This window comes from Coregonus lavaretus (genome assembly GCF_964263955.1).
Source record: "Coregonus lavaretus genome assembly, chromosome: 1".
NCBI classification, from domain to species: domain Eukaryota; kingdom Metazoa; phylum Chordata; class Actinopteri; order Salmoniformes; family Salmonidae; genus Coregonus; species Coregonus lavaretus.
The window spans coordinates 51838214-51858646 of NC_139988.1; the positions used below are offsets into that span (position 1 = coordinate 51838214).

General features: G+C 45.5%; 1 protein-coding gene across 3 annotated transcripts in view; it reads left to right on the forward strand.

Annotated features, from left to right (window-relative positions):
• Positions 1-20433, forward strand: part of LOC311132303 (E3 ubiquitin-protein ligase UBR2-like) — a 40824-nt gene extending 20391 nt beyond the window's left edge. The window contains exons 11-47 of one of the 3 annotated variants that reach the window (XM_084165547.1): positions 610-708; positions 800-898; positions 1604-1767; positions 1890-1989; positions 2358-2486; positions 2623-2806; positions 2912-2973; positions 6023-6133; positions 6543-6608; positions 6715-6837; positions 6934-6997; positions 7178-7302; positions 7988-8040; positions 8226-8377; positions 9083-9237; positions 9372-9474; positions 9785-9894; positions 10936-11019; positions 11110-11291; positions 11422-11621; positions 11854-11947; positions 12902-13060; positions 13848-13939; positions 14119-14194; positions 14320-14468; positions 14984-15039; positions 15168-15264; positions 15391-15458; positions 15672-15807; positions 16010-16106; positions 16259-16389; positions 16527-16635; positions 17015-17071; positions 17580-17657; positions 18016-18186; positions 18265-18366; positions 18581-20433. In XM_084165547.1, the coding sequence (XP_084021673.1) occupies positions 610-708; positions 800-898; positions 1604-1767; positions 1890-1989; positions 2358-2486; positions 2623-2806; positions 2912-2973; positions 6023-6133; positions 6543-6608; positions 6715-6837; positions 6934-6997; positions 7178-7302; positions 7988-8040; positions 8226-8377; positions 9083-9237; positions 9372-9474; positions 9785-9894; positions 10936-11019; positions 11110-11291; positions 11422-11621; positions 11854-11947; positions 12902-13060; positions 13848-13939; positions 14119-14194; positions 14320-14468; positions 14984-15039; positions 15168-15264; positions 15391-15458; positions 15672-15807; positions 16010-16106; positions 16259-16389; positions 16527-16635; positions 17015-17071; positions 17580-17657; positions 18016-18186; positions 18265-18366; positions 18581-18722 (4179 nt within the window). In that variant the 3' untranslated portion in view covers positions 18723-20433. The remainder of the gene's footprint in view (positions 1-609; positions 709-799; positions 899-1603; positions 1768-1889; positions 1990-2357; positions 2487-2622; positions 2807-2911; positions 2974-6022; positions 6134-6542; positions 6609-6714; positions 6838-6933; positions 6998-7177; positions 7303-7987; positions 8041-8225; positions 8378-9082; positions 9238-9371; positions 9475-9784; positions 9895-10935; positions 11020-11109; positions 11292-11421; positions 11622-11853; positions 11948-12901; positions 13061-13847; positions 13940-14118; positions 14195-14319; positions 14469-14983; positions 15040-15167; positions 15265-15390; positions 15459-15671; positions 15808-16009; positions 16107-16258; positions 16390-16526; positions 16636-17014; positions 17072-17579; positions 17658-18015; positions 18187-18264; positions 18367-18580) is intronic. The other 2 variants (XM_084165548.1, XM_084165549.1) reach the window with 2 other exon arrangements.

Genomic DNA, 20433 nt, shown 5'->3' on the forward strand with positions numbered 1-20433 from the left:
GCTGAGAGGATGGAAAGACAGCAGGCTTTACCTCTGATCTGCTTTCCTCTCAGCCTGCTTGGAATGTAAAACAGCCCCACACACTCCCAATCCCTATCGGACCCGCTGACCCCAAAATCCTAGGATGTCTGCTCTGTTCACACACACCCAAAGCCAAAGTTCTACAGGTGTCCTGAGCTGAACCTGAGAGCATAGATATGCACTCACTAGATCACACGAGCTAAGACTTAGACAGGATATTTGAAAAGATTGGCTGGCCAAAATCTTACGTGGAGGAATATTGAATCCAAACTTTGATTAGACTCAATTGGTCTCTGTTGCTATCTTGTGATTATATATCTATGCTCTCTGAGACCTGGGTGGTCAAGGACCAGAGGGCTTTAGAGGCTTAGCAGGGGGAGTAGGATGAAGTTGCCCTTAGACACTGATCTGAGGTCAGTTTTGCTTTCCCCCTCCAAAAATGGTTAAGCTTACGATTTGGCAAGCAAGCTGATCCTAGATCTGTGTCTAGGGGTAACTGCTCACCAGAGCTTAGAAAGGGATTGGGGGAGGGGGAAGGGGGGGCCCACGGCCTTTGCCTAGGAAGTGAATGTCCCCCTTGTTATTTAGAATTACCGGCGCCTCCAGACAGATTTTATGGAGGATGATCACGAGCGTGTAGTGTCAGTGACTTCTCTGTCAGTTCAGCTCTTCACCGTCCCCACCATGGTGAGTACCCCCAACCCCACGCCTGACCGCACACCTCTCAACACACACACCTTCTCTTCTTCTCTTGTCTTCCCCATGCCACTGCTGTTAGAATTATGAGCGCTTGCAGAGCGACTATGTGAAAGATGACCACGACAGGGAGTTCTCGGTCACTGACCTCTCGGTGCAAATGTTCACAGTGCCCTCCCTGGTGAGTACTGGCCGCACGGGTCGGGGTGACGTGAGTTAGTTCCACCCGAGATGGGACGCATGCTGAAAAATGTTAGACTGTTAATTGATGTCATGTCCATAGAGAGAAAGTATGGCCATCTTAATCACGATTGAAAAGGCTGTTGCATGCCAAGTTGATGTTGGATGTGATTTTTCTTAAGTAAAACAACATTATACAGCTAGGATCCCATTTCATGTGTTTATCACAATAACTATTATTTAAATGAAAATGTTAAATATTTGTGATCGTCACCCTAGCGAAAAGTACGCTGTTCCAGTTGTAGGCTAATGCTGTAGTGTAGTTTAAAGGGATACTGCGAGATTCTACTTACCCAGAGTCTTATGAACTCGTGGATACCATTTTTATATCTCTGCGTGCAGTATGAAGGATGTTAGTGGTAGTTTTACGAGCCAATGCTAACTAGCGTTAGCGCAATGACTAACTCTACAGGTAGGGTAGCATAACCGCTAACGTCCTTCATACTGCACCCAGAGACATAAAAATGGTATCCACGACTGAGTAATTAGGGCTTAAATGCCAGAATATCGCAGTATCCCTTTAAGGCTGTAGTATATTGTCATATTTTTACATAGATTTGCCTAGATTGATTTGCCGAGATGATTTGACTCCAGAATGTCCTGCTACTTGAGGCCTCTAACCCTCTTCCTCTCCCCCATGGCCCAGGCGCGGATGCTGATCACAGAGGAGAACCTAATGACCACCATAATCAGGACCTTTGTGGACCACCTGCGCCACCGCGACCTGCAGGGCCGCTTCCAGTTTGAGCGCTACACCGCCCAGCAGGCTTTCAAGTTCCGTCGCGTCCAGAGCCTCATCGGAGACCTCAAGTAAGATGAATGCGCGAACACTTACACACACACAAACACTGGGCAATGTGTGTGTGTTGGTTAGTTGAGTAAGTGTTGTACAAAGCCAGTGTGTGTTGTGAACAATATTGTTGTGTGTGCAGGTACGTCCTCATCAGTCGGCCCACAGAGTGGAGTGACCAACTCAGGGAGAAGTTCCTGGAGGGACTGGACACCTTCCTGGAGCTGCTCAAGTGCATGCAGGTAAGGACAAGTCATCAATAGTGGTGGGAGACTGGGAGTCCATAACCCCTCTGGGCATGATTGAGACTATACAGGTCTATGGAACAGAGTGATGATGTGTCTATGTGCATCTCGGTAGTCTAAAGGTCTCTCTTTGTCTCCCCTCATTCACTAACACTGCCCTAAAAAATAAGATTGGTGAAAGAACTATGATGGTAGCCTAGCCTTCAGTAGAACTTGCTTCCACCTGTCCAGTTCTTTCACATCAGAGAAGATAGAGGAAATTAGATTAGAGGAATACATTTTAGACTAATATGATCCTCCCCATGTCTGGTTCATTTGGGGGTAGTGTTAAGGAGAGTCTGTGCATTCTGTCTCGCCCTAATCAGGGAATGGACCCGGTTGTGAGGCAGGTGGGACAGCACATTGAGATGGAGCCTGAGTGGGAGGCAGCCTTCACCCTGCAGATGAAGCTCACACACATCATCTCCATGATGCAGGAGTGGTGCGCCACAGATGTGAGTGTCTGGACATATACATGTGCACATGAACACACACACTTTCTCTCTCACAAACTCACACTCTATTGCTCACTCACAAACATGCACCTGCCTTTTCTCGCCTGTGTTCCTACTGTTTTTTGTGTGTGTACAGGAGCGTGTGCTGATTGAAGCCTATAAGAAATGCCTGACAGCACTTACACACTGCCACAGTGGCTTCACCGACGGGGAGCAGCCCATCACACTTAGCATATGTGGACATTCTGTGGACACTATCCGCTACTGTGTCTCTCAGGAGAAAGTCAGCATCCACCTGCCTGTGTCCCGCTTACTAGCAGGTAGGACACATGCACACAGCTGAATGACAGACCATTAATGGTTTGGCTATGATATTGATGGAGAGTCTACACATTGTTAATATGGTCACTGCTTTTTCTGTTTAGGTCTCCACGTTCTCCTCAGTAAGATAGAGGTGGCCTACAGATTCCCTGAACAGCTTCCACTGGTAAGTAGGGCTGTTACGGTGACTGTATTACCGCCACACCGGCAGTCACGGGTCATGACCGCAGAAAATTCCACGTGACTGTTTAGTCATGGTAACTAGGCTTCTCCAAGCTCTGATGCTGCTGATGGTCATTAGTAGCCTACCAAACTTGCTAACTGCCTGGTAACTCAGCACTCTATTGTCCCTCTAATCACTCTGACATCAATGCAAATGTAATCAAACAATGGGCGGCAGGTAGCTTAGTGGGTAAGAGCGTTGTGCCAGTAACCGAAAGGTCGCTGGTTCTAATCCCCGAGCCGACTAGGTGAAAAATCTGTCGATGTGCCCTTGAGCAAGGCACTTAACCCTAATTGCTCCTGTAAGTCGCTCTGGATAAGAGCGTCTGCTAAATAAAAAAATTAATTAATTAATAATTAATGAGAGCCCATGAGCCCATGTTGCGCAACATTTCGATAGGCTATGCAATTGCGAGAGAAAACAGAGTTTTGATGGCCTATTATATTTATTTCTCAACTTTCCTAATATTAAGCACATTGCTTCCCTTTATAACAGGAGTATAGCCTACCTGGCTGGCATGAAAATGAACCATGGGAAAAGCGTCCTCCATTCACAATTTAAGTGCATAGATGACATATTTTTTCCCCCCTGCCCCTGTTTCGAGACCGGTGCATGATAATGGTCCATTCTAAATTAAAACAAATTTCACACATATATTATTTAGTATATGTAAAGACAAGATTAAATCAAGAATAGTCTGATGGGTGACAATATTAGCCTATCACTTGTGAATGATGCCCAGCTTGTGTGCAGTAAGGGAAGAAACAGCGCATGCCTTTCTTTTGAGACTTTTTCTTATCCTAATCGCACACCTCATGTAGCCTAGCCCATAGGCCTATATTTTCTGATAATGTTTGTATTACAACTAAAGTGGCCAAATAACTTCTTAAAATTAAGCAGATTAATCAACCGGTGTAGAGCCTAACTGGCATACATAGGCGGCGCATGAGTTTCAAGTTTGGGGAAGAAAAATTTTACCATAAAAATGCACCTATATAATAAAGCATTACATGCATAATTGCAGTCACTTTTGAGAATGGTGTTTTCCGGCTAATTGATAGCATTTTGGAACATTCACGCTTATAGCCTTCTGCCGTGTGCGCATTGCTGTGCTTATAATGTGAAGAAATAGCCTAATAGTTTATTAACTTTTATTAGTTTTTTTTTATTCAAATCTTTTTTGTTTGTTGTTGTTGTACGTTTACCCCTTTTTCTCCCCAATTTTGTGATATCCAATTGGTAGTTACAGTCTTGTCCCAACGCTGCAACTCCCTGCGGACTCGGGAGAGGCGAAGGTCGAGAGCCATGTGTCCTCCGAAACACAACCCTGCCAAGCCACACTGCTTCTTGACACACTGCTCGCTTAACCCGGAAGGCCAGCCGCACCAATGTGTCGGAGGAAACACCGTCCAGCTGGCGACCGAAGTCAGCTTGCAGGCGCCCGGCCAAACCCTTCCCTATCCCAGACGACGCTGGGCCAATTGTGCGCCGCCTCATGGGTCTCCCGGTCACGGCCAGCTCTGACGCAGCTGGCTGTGTCAGCCTCAAGCAATGCAGTGCCTTAGACCGCTGCGCCACTCGGGAGGCCCCAGTTTATCAACATTTTAACCTAAACGTTCTGATCTGTTGCGTCAGCCTCATTGCTTTTAAAAGTTTTTTTGATGCTAGTGGTTGTATTAATCTGTCGCATCCCACAACTGTCCCAGACTATGTTTGGAATATTTATTTGTCGTACAGAAGCACAAGTTGACCAATAGCATAGGTCAACTTTTGTACTATGGGGGATAGTAGATTGACATAGGGTAGTGCTTTTGCATTAGGCCTGCTCATCTTGTTGGCTGACAAAGTAAATGTGGACAGTTCTTCTTTTCAATATGCGCCTCGGAATTTGATAAGGACACGCGCAGTTGCGTCACAGATGTGTCTGTCTTCACTTGTAGCCTGTGAGAAGGACCCTAGATGCCTGCTAGGACCCAATCACGTGACAGGTATTGGTTAATAAGAATTGAGATGCAGTATCTGAGAGAGCCATGTGAGTGAGAGGTGCTTCGGAGCACAGTGGGGAGAAGGGAATTATGATTATTATATTTAGTCCAAGGGCACAACGGCCACTGGCTGCAAAAGGCATGGATTTGTTTAGGGAGACGGCCACACAAAGGGGATGCCGCCAGGAAATTCGAGGCATTATCAAGTGCTTGTCAAATTGTGAGTGAGAGACTGATGAAGTGTGTACAGCCTGCGCAAAAAACAAAGCGGAGCTCATGTCTTTTCATGAAACTTTTTTCAAATCATCATTAGTCGCATCATGCAGCCTTAGAATGTATTAAAAATCAAAACATATAGCCCAACGTTTGTATCACAACTAATGTTACATAAATAAGTAAAGTAAGCATATAGGAGGACCTGTTTCTTTGTTAACCGCTCAACACAGAATAGCCGCATGTGCGCACTTCCTCAAATCGTTTGGAGAAAATATCCTTTCTATTTTATTCAGCTTTGTTCAATTGTATTCTTCATACTATAAAATAATGCCACGGAATTCTAAGCAAATCTTGTCTGCTAAATGAACTAGAGTAGCCCACAGCCATTTGGCACAGCCAGATCAGGGCCTAACATAAGGACAACTCAGTATGCTATTCTGTTCTTCTGAAATGGACTACATTTTCTTCATATCATGTTTCTTTAGACCGGGCTAAAATAAATAATGGATTTATTGTGATGGTGTAGGCTATATTAAATTGATTTATTAGACTTGTTAAAATGTGGATGTTCCAAAGGTCTGCGTCAATGGCTTGTAGGCTATGCGTAGAAGCCAGGTGATGCTAAATGTGTTTTTCAATTACCGTGAGACGGCAGTTATTTGCTTGACTGTAATGTAATGCCTGCCACAGCCCTAGTGGGAAGCTTGCAGGAGTGTATCTGTGTATTGTTGTAACAGCTTGCCTTGGCAAAACGTGTGTGTCTTCTAATAAATATATCTCATTGTCTACAGAGTGAGCTAAGCCCCCCCATGCTAATAGAACACCCCCTTCGCTGCCTGGTCCTCTGTGCCCAAGTGCACGCTGGGATGTGGAGGAGAAACGGCTTCTCATTGGTCAATCAGGTAACATTTCCCCTTCCATCACTATATTACCTTTCTTACTCTGCGCTGTATATCAAATCAAATTTTATTTGCCACGTGTCGAATACAACAGGAATAGACCTTACAGTGAAATGCTTACTTACAAGCCCTTAACCAACAATGCAGTTTTAAGAAAATAAAAAGTAAGTTAAGTAAAAAAATTGAAATAGCAAATAATTAAAGAGTAGCAGTAAAATAAAATAACAATAGGGAGGCTATATACAGGGGGTACCGGTACAGAGTCAATGTGCGGGGGCACCGGTTAGTCGAGGTAATTGAGGTAATATGTACATGTGGGTAGAGTTATCAGAACACTAACACGTGTGTTGTTGTTGTTGTTGTTCTTGTGGCATTTATAATGAAGATAGTTCATAGTGTACTCTGGTTGCAGATCTACTACTACCACAATGTCAAGTGCAGAGTGGAGATGTTTGACAAGGACCTCATTATGCTGCAGGTCAGTTTGTTGCTTCAGCTGACAACATAATGATGCTAATGTTAAACATCGTGTTACAGGCTTTAACAAGTGTGCGTGTCTGTCGATGTTCGTGTGTTCTCTACAGGCCGGAGCTTCCATGATGGATCCCAACCACTTCCTGATGATAGTCCTGAGCCGCTTCGAGCTCTACCACATCTTCAGCTCCGCCGACTGCAGGAAGAGATACAACAGGGAGAACACCAACAAGGTCTGCTCTCTCACTGACAATGACAACTTAGATTAGGCTTTATACTCTTGCTTAAACTCAGTGTGTGTCCATCTCTGACTGACCTGTGTCTGTTAGGACTTGGTCCAGCAGAACAACACTCTAATAGAGGAGATGCTGCACCTCATCATGATGGTTGTGGGTGAGTGCCACACTATGCTACTGCTCATTAGGACTTGTTTTGTTTCAGCATACATTGTTTGAGTACTCTGAGCCTCTGTTTGACTTGTTTCCTTTATGTTATTGACCTTTTTTAAAGGTGGGTAAATGGTTGTGGTTTGGCTGGCGGTACAATACCTGATGGGTATGTGTGTTGTTTCAGGTGAGCGCTTTGAAGCTGGTATCGGCCAGGTGGAAGGCTGTGACGAGATCAAGCGGGAGATTATTCACCAGCTGTGTATTAGACCCATGGCCCACAGCGAGCTGGTCAAAGCCCTGCCTGAGAACGTAAGGCATTTAGCTCTCTGTCTGTCTGTGTCTCTCTCTCTTCTCTTCTCTCTCTCTCTTCTCTCTCTCTTCTCTCTCTCTATCCTCTCTCTCTCTATCCTCTCTCTCTCTATCCTCTCTCTCTCTATCCTCTCTCTCGCTCTCCTCTCTCTCTTCTCTCTCTCTCTTCTCTCTCTCTCTCTCTTCTCTCTCTCTTCTCTCTTTCTCTCTGTCTCTCTCTTTCTTCTGTCTCTGTCTCTCTCTCTGTCTCTGTCTCACCACACCTAGATCAGGCTGACTTCCCGGCTGCAGTTTTCACTTGGAATAGCTCAACAACGAGTTATAGGCAAAAATATTTCACTGGTGACATAAGCTGTCCTGGCATCTGCTTAGACAGCTCCCATTTCCCATGATCTACACATAATCTGGACTTTTGAGTTGGACGATTTCACTGCAAATGAATTAATAGTGTATCTATTTGACTAGCCTGTCACCTAGTGGTGAATCTAGGCAGTGCAGAACAAGTGCAAGTCAAAAGCTAGTAATCTCGGACGGTTAACCCAGAACTAAAATCTTGCATGATTTGGTCAGATATGTTTACATAGTCTGTCCATTAAGCTTGGCCAAATTACCTCTACAAATGGCTTGGAACAAGGCTATTCTAAAGCGAACCCCAGTATGTGTCTGACACTACTCTGTCCCTTAGGAGAACAAGGAGACTGGTATGGAGAGAGTGATCGACTGTGTTGCTTCGTTTAAGTAAGTAGCTTTCTTTAGTTGTTTGATGTTACATTAAGATTCAACTGACCACCCAGGTTGTTAATGTAAAATAGTTTGTTCCTGTTTACTTGGCTAAATGAAGATCAGAAAATTGGATATGGATGATGCGCTCATTGTGTCCAGTTGTGTGACATGTTGATCACGCATGCCCTTTGTGCCCACAGGAAGCCTGGCGTGACAGGCAGAGGGCTGTATGAGCTCAGGCCAGAGTGTGCCAAGCAGTTCAACCTCTACTTCCACCACTACTCCCGAGCTGACCAGTCCAAGGCAGAGGAAGCCCAGAGAAAGCTGAAGAGACAGAATGGAGAGGACACAGGTAGAGAGTCTCAACCAGAAACACTTCCTTCATCCCTGTGGTGTTGGTCGTGGGATACAAGAACATCTTGAAATTAGTATTATATGTGATTATTGCAGACATTGTGGTGATTGGTTGTGGTCTTTCAGCTGTGTCAATCGAGTGCTGCTTTGTTCTGACTATATACACTAAGTGTACAAAACATTAGGAACACCTGCTCTTTCCATGACAGACTGACCAGGTGAATCCAGGTGAAAGCTATGATCCCTTATTGATGTCACCTGTTAAATCCACTTCAATCAGTGTAGATGAAGGGGAGGAGACCGGTTAAAGAAGGATTTTTAAACATTGAGACATGGATTGTGAATGTGTGCCATTCAGAGGGTGAATGGGCAAGACAAAAGTGCCTTTGAGCGGGGTATGGTAGTAGGTGCCAGGCGCACCGGTTTGTGTCAAGAACTGCAACGCTGCTGGGTTTTTTACGCTCAACAGTTTCCCATGTGTATCAAGAATGGTCCAACACCCAAAGGACATCCAGCCAACTATACACAACTATGGGAAGCATTGGCGTTAACATGGGCCAGCATCCCTGTGGAATGCTTTCGACACCTTGTAGAGTCCATGCCCCGACGAATTTAGGCTGTTCTGAGTGCGGGGGGGCAACTCAATATTAGGATGGTGTTCTTAATGTTTTGTACACTCAGTTTAAGTCTGTGTGTGTTGTAGCCCTCCCTCCTCCGGTGCTGCCCCCGTTCTGCCCGCTGTTTGCCAGCCTGGTTAACATTCTGCAGTGTGACGTGCTGCTGGGCATGCTGGGAGCCGTGCTGCAGTGGGCCGTGGAGCCCAGCGCAGGACACTGGTCTGAGTCCATGCTGCAGAGGGTGAGGGAGACCAGGACCACACTGTGTGTGTGCGTGTACATGTGTTAGAGAAAGTGTGTGTGTTAGTGTCCTACTTAGTTTATTTGCGGGACCATTAGAGGTATCTCTGTACATAACTTTGTCTCTCTCTCCAGGTGCTCCACTTAATAGGCATGGCTCTACTGGAGGAACAGCAGCAGTTAGAGAACAGTAGTGAAGACAGTGACGTCTGCTTCAACTTCACCCTCAAAATGTCCTGTAAGTTTCTCTCTCTTAGCCTGGGGACCAGTCTGTTTGAGTTATCATTCCACTGCTTGCCACTCCTTGTCATGCTAAACATGATGCGGAGTACAAGGAGTGGATTGTTAGCCTGAAATCCAGAACGTGTTTTGCTAACTTTCTCTCCCTCTCTGTCACTCTGAAACTGTATCTGTGAAACTGAAAAGGGAGAATACCTGCACACTGTGAAGTTTGACAGTTTGAACGACCCAGATTTTTAAAATAGCACCATTTGTAATATTTCCACTACTTTTTAACTAGTGTATATACTGCCCTGTGTGTATCCTAGGCCCAGGGGAAGCCCCCAGTAACACAGCCAGTGTCCTGGCCCTCCTGGAGAACCTACAGAATGCCCCTCACCTGGAGGTCCACAAGGATATGATCCGCTGGATCCTCAAGGTGGTGCAGCGTTATTACAACCTCCACTACCAATACAACTCTCACAGTTAGGGTGACCACATTTGAATTACCCAAATGTGGGACAACGGGAAGATTTTGCTGGACAGTGTAGCCTATACATGAATAATTTTCTTTTGCCTTCTCTTTTGCCTTGCGCAAAATTTTGTGATGCATAAATGAGACCACTTGTGTGTGTGTGTGTGGCTGTTTTATGAAAATCTGGGAATATTTGGCCAAGGAAACATTTCTGGTTGGTCTCAGGGAATGTAAACAGTTAGGAAGGGAGACTTTTAAAAGAAATGGGTTTGAGTGAAGTAGCAGCAAATACGTTGAATGAGCATGGAGAGCCTGAAATGACCTTATCTTTCAGTCTAATACGGCTATTTACTTATTTTTGTAGCTCTTCGTTAGACGCACACTTTTTGTAAGTAGTTAACTATCCTCTCCAAGTTTATCTGGAATTTACCCCGAAAGGATTTGACAAATGTGATTGGGTGACGATATGACATTGGCCTCCTGCACTGTGCAGAAGATCAGATCTCAACAACGATTGGAGAAGTGTTTAACATCACCAGTAACACATCCTTATGATATATCTTGTCATAAGTGCAATGTGACTGCAAAAGATACAGGTTGGAATGTCTATTCTCGTCAAATGAATTGGATGTTTCCCTAAAATACGGGACAAATCAACAGTTTTTGTAAAAAAAATTATTTGTTGATAAAATCCGGGACACGTTTGTTTGGTTGCGGGACAAAGGGTCAACATTCGGGACTGTCCCGCACAATCTGGGACATGTGGGCACCCTACTCACAGTAGACATCTTATCCAAGGGTGACATCTAGCATTTGAGTTGGTACACTGCAATATTGTACATGCCATGGCCACCAAGAGACAGCATGCAACCAGTGGTCCTCATGACTAATACATATCCACGATTACTTCCAATGTCAGAGTACAAAGATATATTATTATTATTATTATAATTTATTCTGTACCTTTACTATTTGCCGAGGTAATATTATTGTGTCCCTGTGCAGACGGTGGCCAGCATTAAGACAATGCGGGAACGTACCGTCTCCACCTCTACAGTGACCGCCAGCGGCAGCCACAGTCAGGAAGAGGTGGGTCTAGTGCATCTATGACCATTTCTTTGGTTTCTCATGAATTTAATTCAAAAATATATTGACACATCTGCGTCTCCCCTCCTTCAGACAGTGTGTGATAAGGACAAGGCAGAGAGGAAGAGGAAGGCGGAGATGGCTCGCCTTCGCAGGGAGAAGATCATGGCCCAGATGTCAGAGATGCAGAGACACTTTATCAATGAGAACAAGGAGCTGTTCCAGCAGAGTCTGGAGGAGCTGGATGCCTCCACCTCTTCCTCACTGGAGCACAGGTACTGACATCACACAGTATTAAACTCTATCCCCCACCACACAAATACTTGTATTTCACCACCCAATCCCCACCCTAAACTCAATCAAACTTTATAAGCCTGTCTCTCATCCCCCCCCCCACTCATGCAGCCCCACGTCGTCAGATGCAGCCCTGGTGTGTGTGGGCCCCAGGCGGTCACGTCCCGGGGAGAAGAGGCAGGTTGTTACGTGTATCCTGTGCCAGGAGGAGCAGGAGATCCGGGCTGACGGCAAGGCCATGGTGCTGGCTGCTTTCGTCCAGCGCTCCACCGTCATGTCCAAGAACCGCAAAAGACCACCGCACGACCCCGGTGAGAGAAAGAGAGAATGGAGGGCCTTAGGTCACAGATGGGTAGAAGTTGCCCTTAGGTACAGATCTAGGATCAGCTTTCCCTCCTCCAAATTGTTACTTTAACGATTAAGATCAGTGTCAACGGGCATCTTCATCCTACATCCCTTCCATGGTCTTGTCTATTTCTGGGTTTTGTCTGTGAATGATATACTAGCATTGCTTGAGTTACCTCTTTGGTGTGTGTTTTCCAGAGCGTTACGACCCTCTCTTCATGCACCCTGACCTGTCGTTTGGCACACACACAGGCAGCTGTGGCCACATCATGCACTCTCACTGTTGGCAGAGGTGAGCCAGGCTCATGGTTCTACAACACACTGGTAGTAGAGGACCCGATATGCATAAATATGTTTTGGGGGAGACCCGTTCCGAGGATAACTAGACTGTTCCGTATATACCTGGTCGGATCCAGACCCGATCTGAGTGAGAAAAGCAGCGGAAAATAAAAAATGAAAGCTACTTTATTAACCAGAGCTGATAAAGCGCGAGGGAGAGGAGATGAGAGGTAGGGGCCGTGTTGAGTGGGGAGGCTACTGAGCGAGTGACACGGGGAACAGGGAGGACGGAGGGAGAGACAGCAACCAACCAAGCCGACTCGCGCTATAGTAGACTAATAGCTGCCATAGCTAGGTTATTTATCATCCAATATGATTACGTAGTACCTGTCTTGACTACTGCATCAAACCGGGAGAGGCTAGTTAAGCTAGCTAGCTAGGTTTATTGAGGATGCATTCGCTTTCTCGTCCTACACAGTTCTCCTTTAACTTTTAATTTGATCATTTTAATTCCATCTTCCATTGATTAGATATCTCCTAACTTTTGCCACATGGACACTCTGACTGTAGCCTATTGCCGCTTTGATGACTTATGATTGGCCAACAACATGCTACACCCGCCACTCTCTTGAAAAGCAAAGCGCAGCAGCATAAATTATACAATTTCTCCCTCTACCTCAGCAGTCTCATTCGGATCTGTATGGGTCCTTCCGGACAAGTCGGTTAAAATTACACATACCAATCCGACCTGTGACATTATTTAGAATTCTGGATCGGGTCTCGGGTATTCGGGTACAGGTGAATCCGTGAAGATCTCTAACTGGCATTATGCCACATACAGGGGATTGTGTAAAATTGAAGGTTTGGATCTTGAGGTCGAAAGGATTCCGTGGGCCTGCAGAGGGGTTGGGTTATGGTCTCTGGAAATGAAAAACTCTGGACAATAGTTTTCATCTCGTGTGTGCAGGTACTTTGAGGCGGTGCAGGCCAAGGAGCAGCGGCGTCAGCAGCGACTGCGTGTCCACACCAGCTACGATGTGGGGAACGGGGAGTTCCTGTGTCCGCTGTGCGAGTGCCTCAGTAACACCGTCATCCCCCTGCTCCCCCGCACTAAGGGCTCCAGCAGGTACCCAATCTCTCTCACACACACACACACACACATAGTCTCATGTTGTTTCCTCCTTTCCTTTATCTGTGCTGATCTGAAAATGGATAGGTGAAAGCAGAAGGTCTATAGTGAATTCTCAATGGTAATTGACTTTCCCCGTCCAATACCGTTTAGATTAGTACAGATGAAGGAGACTAAGAGAGGAAGCCACTTAAGACTATTGAGATGCACCCTCGGTCAGGAAACCAAACCTTTGACTGGTAGTGGGTACATGGCCACAGCAACCACAGACTGCTTTGTGGTTGTCACAAGATTAATCCCCTCTGGTCACTCGCTTCTCATTCACCGGTTCCCCAGTCCATCCCCCCAGTTAAACCAGTGTAATCCCCTTGAGCATTCTGATGTCACTGGTACCACTCTCACACGAGGTCAAGGCTCACTCGGCACTAAGGCTCAATCGTCACCTCCACAACCACAGAGGTAATTCAGGCCATTCACACTTTTACATAGAGAGGGCTGAGAAAAGGTCTCAAAGATTGAAAAACAAAAGAAAAAGTTAGCAAACGTATATGTTAGTTCTTTTTATACAATTCTGGTCAATATTGTAAAATAAAATGTGATTACCTGGTTAAATAGATAAATATCAATCAAAGAACGGCTTTGATTCATCTATACCAACAGCCTTGTTATTAGCATGTCAAATGAAGAAGCAAGGGCCAGCCCGTATTCATATGCTGTCCATAAGTGTATTAATGAGTAGGTCAAGGCATTGTCCAGTCCACTGACTGTCTCCCTCTCTCTCCAGTTGTGAGCAGCCTAGTCTGGGTCAGTGGCTAATTACCAGCGGTCAGCAGATTAAGGCCATGCACTCTGCCCACAGGAAACTCCAGCCCATCAGTGAGTATTGGAACACAGATCATTGTATTACCGCAACACACATTCTTGTCGTCCGACAAATGTCTGTCATTATTACACCGAGGTCCCGTTACACCGGTGTAGAGAGGAAGTAGTGCTAGAAACACTACTGTATGTCTGTGTATGCCTTCATGTTATGTCACTAAACTGTGTGTGTATAGGTGCAGACACTGTTGAAGAGACGGTGGAAGAGGAGTGCCCTGCTCCTGAGGGTTTCAGAGTGGACTACATTCCCATGTAAGTGACCCTTGAGGGAATATGAGAGAAATGCTTTGGGGACAGGACAGTTGACAAAGTCTTGAGATTAGTTTGAATGACTTGTATGTTGACTTGCCTGTGTCTTTTTTTTTTTTTTTTTACAGGAATCCCTACTCCAGCACCATAAAGGAGATGCTGACCACTTTTGGGACAGCGACCTACAAAGTTGGCCTTAAGGTACACCCCAATGAGCAGGACCCTCGTGTCCCCATCATGTGCTGGGGCAGCTGTGCCTACACCATCCAGTCCATAGGTGAGAACAACACACACACACACACACACACACATTTGTTTTACTATCCTTGTGGGGACCAAACAATTGATTCCAATTCAAAATCTTGTTTTCCCTAACCTTAACCCCAAACCCTTAAACCTAACCCTAATTGTAACCCTAAACCTAACCCCTAAGCCTAAAATAGCCGATTTCCTCGTGTGGACCAGCAAAATGGCCCCACTTGTACAAATCATCCTTGTTTTACTATCCTTGTGAGGAATTCTGGTCCCCACATGGATGGTAAAACCAAAAACGCACACACCGAGAGAAAACAAGATAATAATAGAATTGGAGCAACAAATATAGTTTACAGTGATATAAAACTCATATCAAAGGCACACATGTGGGATTGAGTTATGTCTTCATTATTTAACGAGTAAATGAATGTTTCAAATGCTGCCAATGGTCCACAATGTTCAAACACAACTAGAGCATAGACTCCCATTTTAGAAATGCACCGTTCAACTAAATTTTTTCCCCCCTTCCCTTTGCAGAGCGACTGTTGGTGGACGAGAAGAAGCCTTTATTTGGAAGTTTACCTTGCAGACAGGTAACATATTCTTCCTTTAATTCCAACCTACCTTTGAATCAATGGACAGGAGTCTTGTAAGAACAGTTCCTTGTGGAGAGGTGGAGAGAGAGATTTGACGCCAGTGTTGAGTGTGTTTCTGTGTACAGGATGACTGCCTGAGCTCCCTGGCCAGGTTTGGCTCAGCGTGTTGGACTGCAGCCTGTCAGCCCACCGTGCAGGGCCACTTCATCAGACTGTTAGCAGGTAGGACAGACACGATTAACAGGGACCTGCAGGACCACTCCATTTAGGATGGCCTATTCAGTGTCTGAAGCCACCTTCACTTTTTATGTGTTGAGTTATATTGATGGAGTGTGTATGTTTGTGTAGCGTTGATTCCAGACCCCCAGGTGAAGGCCACTCCATGTATCCTGGACATAGACATGTTGCACCTGCTGGTGAGTGCCCCCTGAGCCCCTGACCTCATTCTCATCAACACATCAATAATACAGGCATACATGACCAGTGGCATATCACATCTCCTGGGCTGCCAGATCCTACGCAAACCCATTGTTGACACTACCATAAAACCTTTTCCATTGTATATAAGTGTAAGGTCAACACTAATCCCTATGTCTCTCTCTCTCTCTATCCCTCTCACCCGATTTCAGGTGAGTGTGGTGCTGTCCTACGGGTCGGTCCACTACCAGGACTCGTCAGGGCTGAGTGTGGACGCTGTCCAGCTGCACCTCTTCCACCTCATCACTGTGGCTCACATGGTCCAAATACTGCTCACCTCTGGCCCAGGTAAGGAGAGAGCGAACCCAATACCTGTGTGTGTGTGCTTGCCAGACCATTGGAAAGTTGTCTAAACACCAGTTAAGATCTTGCCTTTGGATAGTTGAAGAGAGGGTAGTTCCAAGTCATTGCAGTTAACCACTGTCGTATGCGAAACGTCTTTTGTATGGCATAGAGAAAGGAACTAACATGACATTCTGTGCGTCAACAGAGGAGGTGACCATGGAGCAGGAGAGTGGGGAAGCAGAGCGGGAGGAGGAGGAGGCCATCTGCTGTCTCTACAACACCCTCAGGACACACGTGGGCAGGTGAGGCAACACTAACCCTGTAGCCATGACACATTCAGGGAACTCGCCTATCATATCCACCAAGCAGCCGGCCTTTCCCCAGTATTCTCATGTTAATACACATGTTGTGCTTAAACCATGCTGTGATTTATAATAAGCGTGTGTGTTGACAGTTCCCTACCTGAGGTGGGGTCTGGTTGGCATCTGTGGCGTTGTGTGAAGACGGGTATCCTACCCTACCTGAGAGGAGCAGCACTCTTCTTCCACCACCTCAACGGAGTCCCTACACCCCCAGAGTTGCATGGTTAATACAACGCGTGCGCTCACACACATACACCCGCGCACAAACACACTCACACTCTCTTTTACTCCACTTTGAACACGTACACGGTACCAAGCATAGCCATGTGGGTGTTGACGTTCTCTCTGTGTCTCTCTCAGCTCTGTGTCCTGGTCAGTGGGAGGTGCTGTGTGGATACCTCAGTCTGCCCTCCAACCTGCTGCAGCTCTTCCACAGTCAACGGGAGCTACTGGAGCCGTTGCTGCAGGGGTAAAAGTCTCCTACACTCACTCACACTCACCAGTAACCTGTCTTTTCTCTTCTTGTATCTTCTGACTGGTTCAGAAGTGCCAGCTACATGGCGACCGATTGTATGTACTGTTTTGGTTTATTTGAATATATTGCGTTCAACCAACGACATATGCAGAAACGTACATACAATGTGATGTCGTACAATATAAAAGTAAAAAGATAAGATCAACCCAACTATATGGACAGTGCATCATCAATGAGTCATAAACAACACATCGGCATACCACTAAATCAATAAATATATATATCAAGTGTCTTCAGTGATAGTGTCATAGTCACACAATGTAACACTTTTTGGATTAAAGTTTGTCTTGCATTTTGTCCTCCTGTCCTGTAGGTGGTGCACTCATCCAGGTGTACAGCAGACCCTGCAGGGAGGTGGCGTTCTTGTGAGGTCAGTCCTGCTATTTTACTGTCTGATAAGATTGGGGAGTATTCTAATGAAGGTCAAACTTTTTACCTTTGCTTAAATAAAAGGCGGCAGGTAGCTTAGCAGTTAAGAGCATTGGGCCAGTAACCGAAAAGTTGCGGGTTTGAATCCCCAAACTGATTAGGTGAAAAATCTGTCATTTTGCCCTTAAGCAAGGCACTGAACCCTAATTGCACCTGTAAGTCGGTCTGGATAAGCTAAATTACAAAAAATATAAAAAACTGAGTTTAATTGTGAGCGAGCGTTGAGCCTTTTCAATTATATATATATTTTTGGTTGCACCTCGACTCGCGTTGGTTGAGCACCCTCCACTTCTTTGCATTCCTGATATGACCGGGGGGAACTCTGATTACTTATATTGGATATTGGTATAAATGATTTTGTGGTCCGGAGTGTTATTAGAACTGTACGGTTCAATTAGTTGTTGATATTGTTAAGAGCTCTAGGGCTGACCAATTCTTCCTCTGTCCAGTTATCCTCGGGAGTCCAACAGCCTGATTGACCTCCCAGATGACTACAGTGCCCTCATAAACCAAGCCTCCAGCTTCACGTGAGTGCCCAGAGAACAACTGTCATTGGTGCTACGAAGATGTCATAACACAACAGCCTTACAAAATGACAATCAGGAGCGATTGGATGTCATTGCTCTCCTCACTGTCCTACAGAACAGGGTTTCCCAAACTCGGTCCTGCCGCCCCAGTTCCACGTTTTCGTTTTTTGCCCTAGCACTACACAGCTGACTCAAGTAACCATCTCATCATCAAGCTTTGATTATTTGAATCAGCTGTGTAGTGCTAGGACAATAAAAAAAACACGTGCACCCAGGGGGGGGGGCTCCCGTTTGGGAAACCCTGCTATAGAAGACCCAATTAGAGTGAATGTGTTTATGCCCTCCTCTCTCCCCCCAGGTGCCCTAAGTCGGGTGGGGATAAGTCCCGTGCGCCCACCCTGTGTCTGGTGTGTGGCTCCATGCTATGTTCTCAGAGCTACTGCTGCCAGACAGAGCTGGAGGGAGAGGACGTGGGAGCCTGCATTGCTCACACCTTCGCTTGCGGAGCCGGAGTAGGCATCTTCCTTAGGTACAGACCCGACCTTGTGCATGTGTGTGTGCCTCCGTTCATGAGTGTGCAAGTCTAATGCTGTCCCTTCTGTTGCAGAGTGAGAGAGAGCCAGGTTCTGTTCCTGGCTGGTAAAACTAAGGGCTGTTTCTACGCTCCTCCATACCTGGATGACTATGGAGAGACGGACCAGGGCCTAAGGTGAACAACCCTGCACGTTCACTCATTACAGTAGAGTAGTGGTTCTCAAAATGGCTTCTCAAAAGGTTTGAACAAACACCTGCGCGCACTAGTCTCCCAGAACCAACATTAAGACCCATTGCTGTACATGTTATTGGTCTGTGCTGAAAGATGCCCAGTAGTGGGATTGCTGTGCTCCGCTTTTTTAAAGCAGTTTGTCTCTGTGTTTTTCCAGGCGGGGGAACCCATTGCACCTGTGCCGCGAGCGCTACCGCAAGATCCAGAAGCTGTGGCGCCAGCACAGCATCACCGAGGAGATAGGCCATGCCCAGGAAGCCAACCAGACTCTGGTTGGCATCGACTGGCAGCACCTGTGATGTCATAGGTCACATCGACCGGAGTTGGACACACCCCTTCTCCAAACCGAAAGGGGATGGTGGTCTAGGCAACACAGCCCCACCTCTTTCACCCCCCATTTGGAGAAGGGGGTGTGTCATCGTCCCCCCCCCCCCTCTATGTGGATGAATGGATGCAGGTTTTTCTCCTTTTCTTTTTGCTGTTCCTCTATTTTCTTTGTAATTTAATATAAAAGAGAATGTATAAAGCATATAGCCGACACATTGGGCAGCTGATGACTGGCTCGGGTGTAACATGAATACTCAGTAACTTCTTTATAGGAATGCTATTTAATTTCTGCCTATTCAAATACCATTAAATTATTTCTAAGGTAGATGGCTGATGTATTGGTTTATTTACAGTTGGATTGCTTTGATACTAAACATTTTGAGTAAGCACAATGTTTTCCTTCTTGCTCTTGTCAGCCAGGGACTGCTCATTTCAGAGTTTGGGCCAAAATCTCATCTGATAGGTCTTGAGGTGAGGCCAGATTGTGCCCTTACCGGTATTGGGATCCATTCTATTTCAATTCCCATGAATTGAAATTTCAACCCAAGAGCTGAAAAATCCTCATTGAAAATAAATTGTGCTTTTCAGCTTTGAATTGGAATTTCAATTAAAGTCCTGTAATGTAAAGACCCAAACACTGGTCCTTACTCTGACAGAGACACTGCTGACCCACACAGGTAGTGTGGGGGTTTAAAAGGTATATTATCCCCCTTGCTGCAATCCATTAGTTACTTTCTCCAGTCTGATGGTCACCCAAATACACAGTGCTCAGAGAATACAAGCCGATGTAAGGAAGTGTGCAGTAACACACTGGTGTGAATGTTTCCGTGTTTTACTCCTTAGTGCCTGTGTTCTGGTTTTTCGTTTTGTCAGTGTTTATGTTGGAGTGTGTTAAGTATTTTTGCAGGTTGAGTATGTGTGCGTTTTGAATCTATCTGTTTGTCAGTGCTTTGTTTTTAACACTATTTAAGTGAACTCCTTAACCCACAGAAATTAGCCTTTACGCCAAGGCTGTCCCTTCCTTTTTTGCTAATGTGTGTGTTTGGTTGGTTGTAATCCATTTGACTTTTTATCTCATGTGCATTGATGAGGTTTGTTTGTTTGTTGGTTTTGGTAATTGTTTTTGTATTGGTTTTTTAAAAACTGTTCAGCAGAAACAATGTTTTCTTTTCTGTATGAGAAGAGAATGCAGAAACATATCCCTCAACTGTTTTATATATATGGACCAGTGGGTTTGCCTGACCCGACCTGGAATACAACTCTCGATCTTAGTTATAATCTTTTGGTCAGGTAAAAGTCTTAGCCCTAATCATCTGGATTGTAACATTACCACAGCTACTGTTGGGTGGACTGACCCATTGGGTCAAATATCATCCTTAAACCTCGGAAACAGAATAGATTAGTCAGGCTCGCAAGGCACTTTAGAGGAACCAACACACACACACTGCTCTCTGATGCAGGGTCTCTCTGATGCTGGGACCTGAAGCCCTATATTCTTCCTCCCATCACTCCGTTGGCATGTTTTCATGGTAACCATCCCCACCCCGTTCTTTGACACGCTCCCAATATCGAGGCTGTATCATTATTATTGTCACAGACTTGTTAATATGTGAATTATTGTATAAATGAGTACATTGTACTATATTGTAAAAGAATACCAAAATAAAAAGGAAAAGGAAGGTC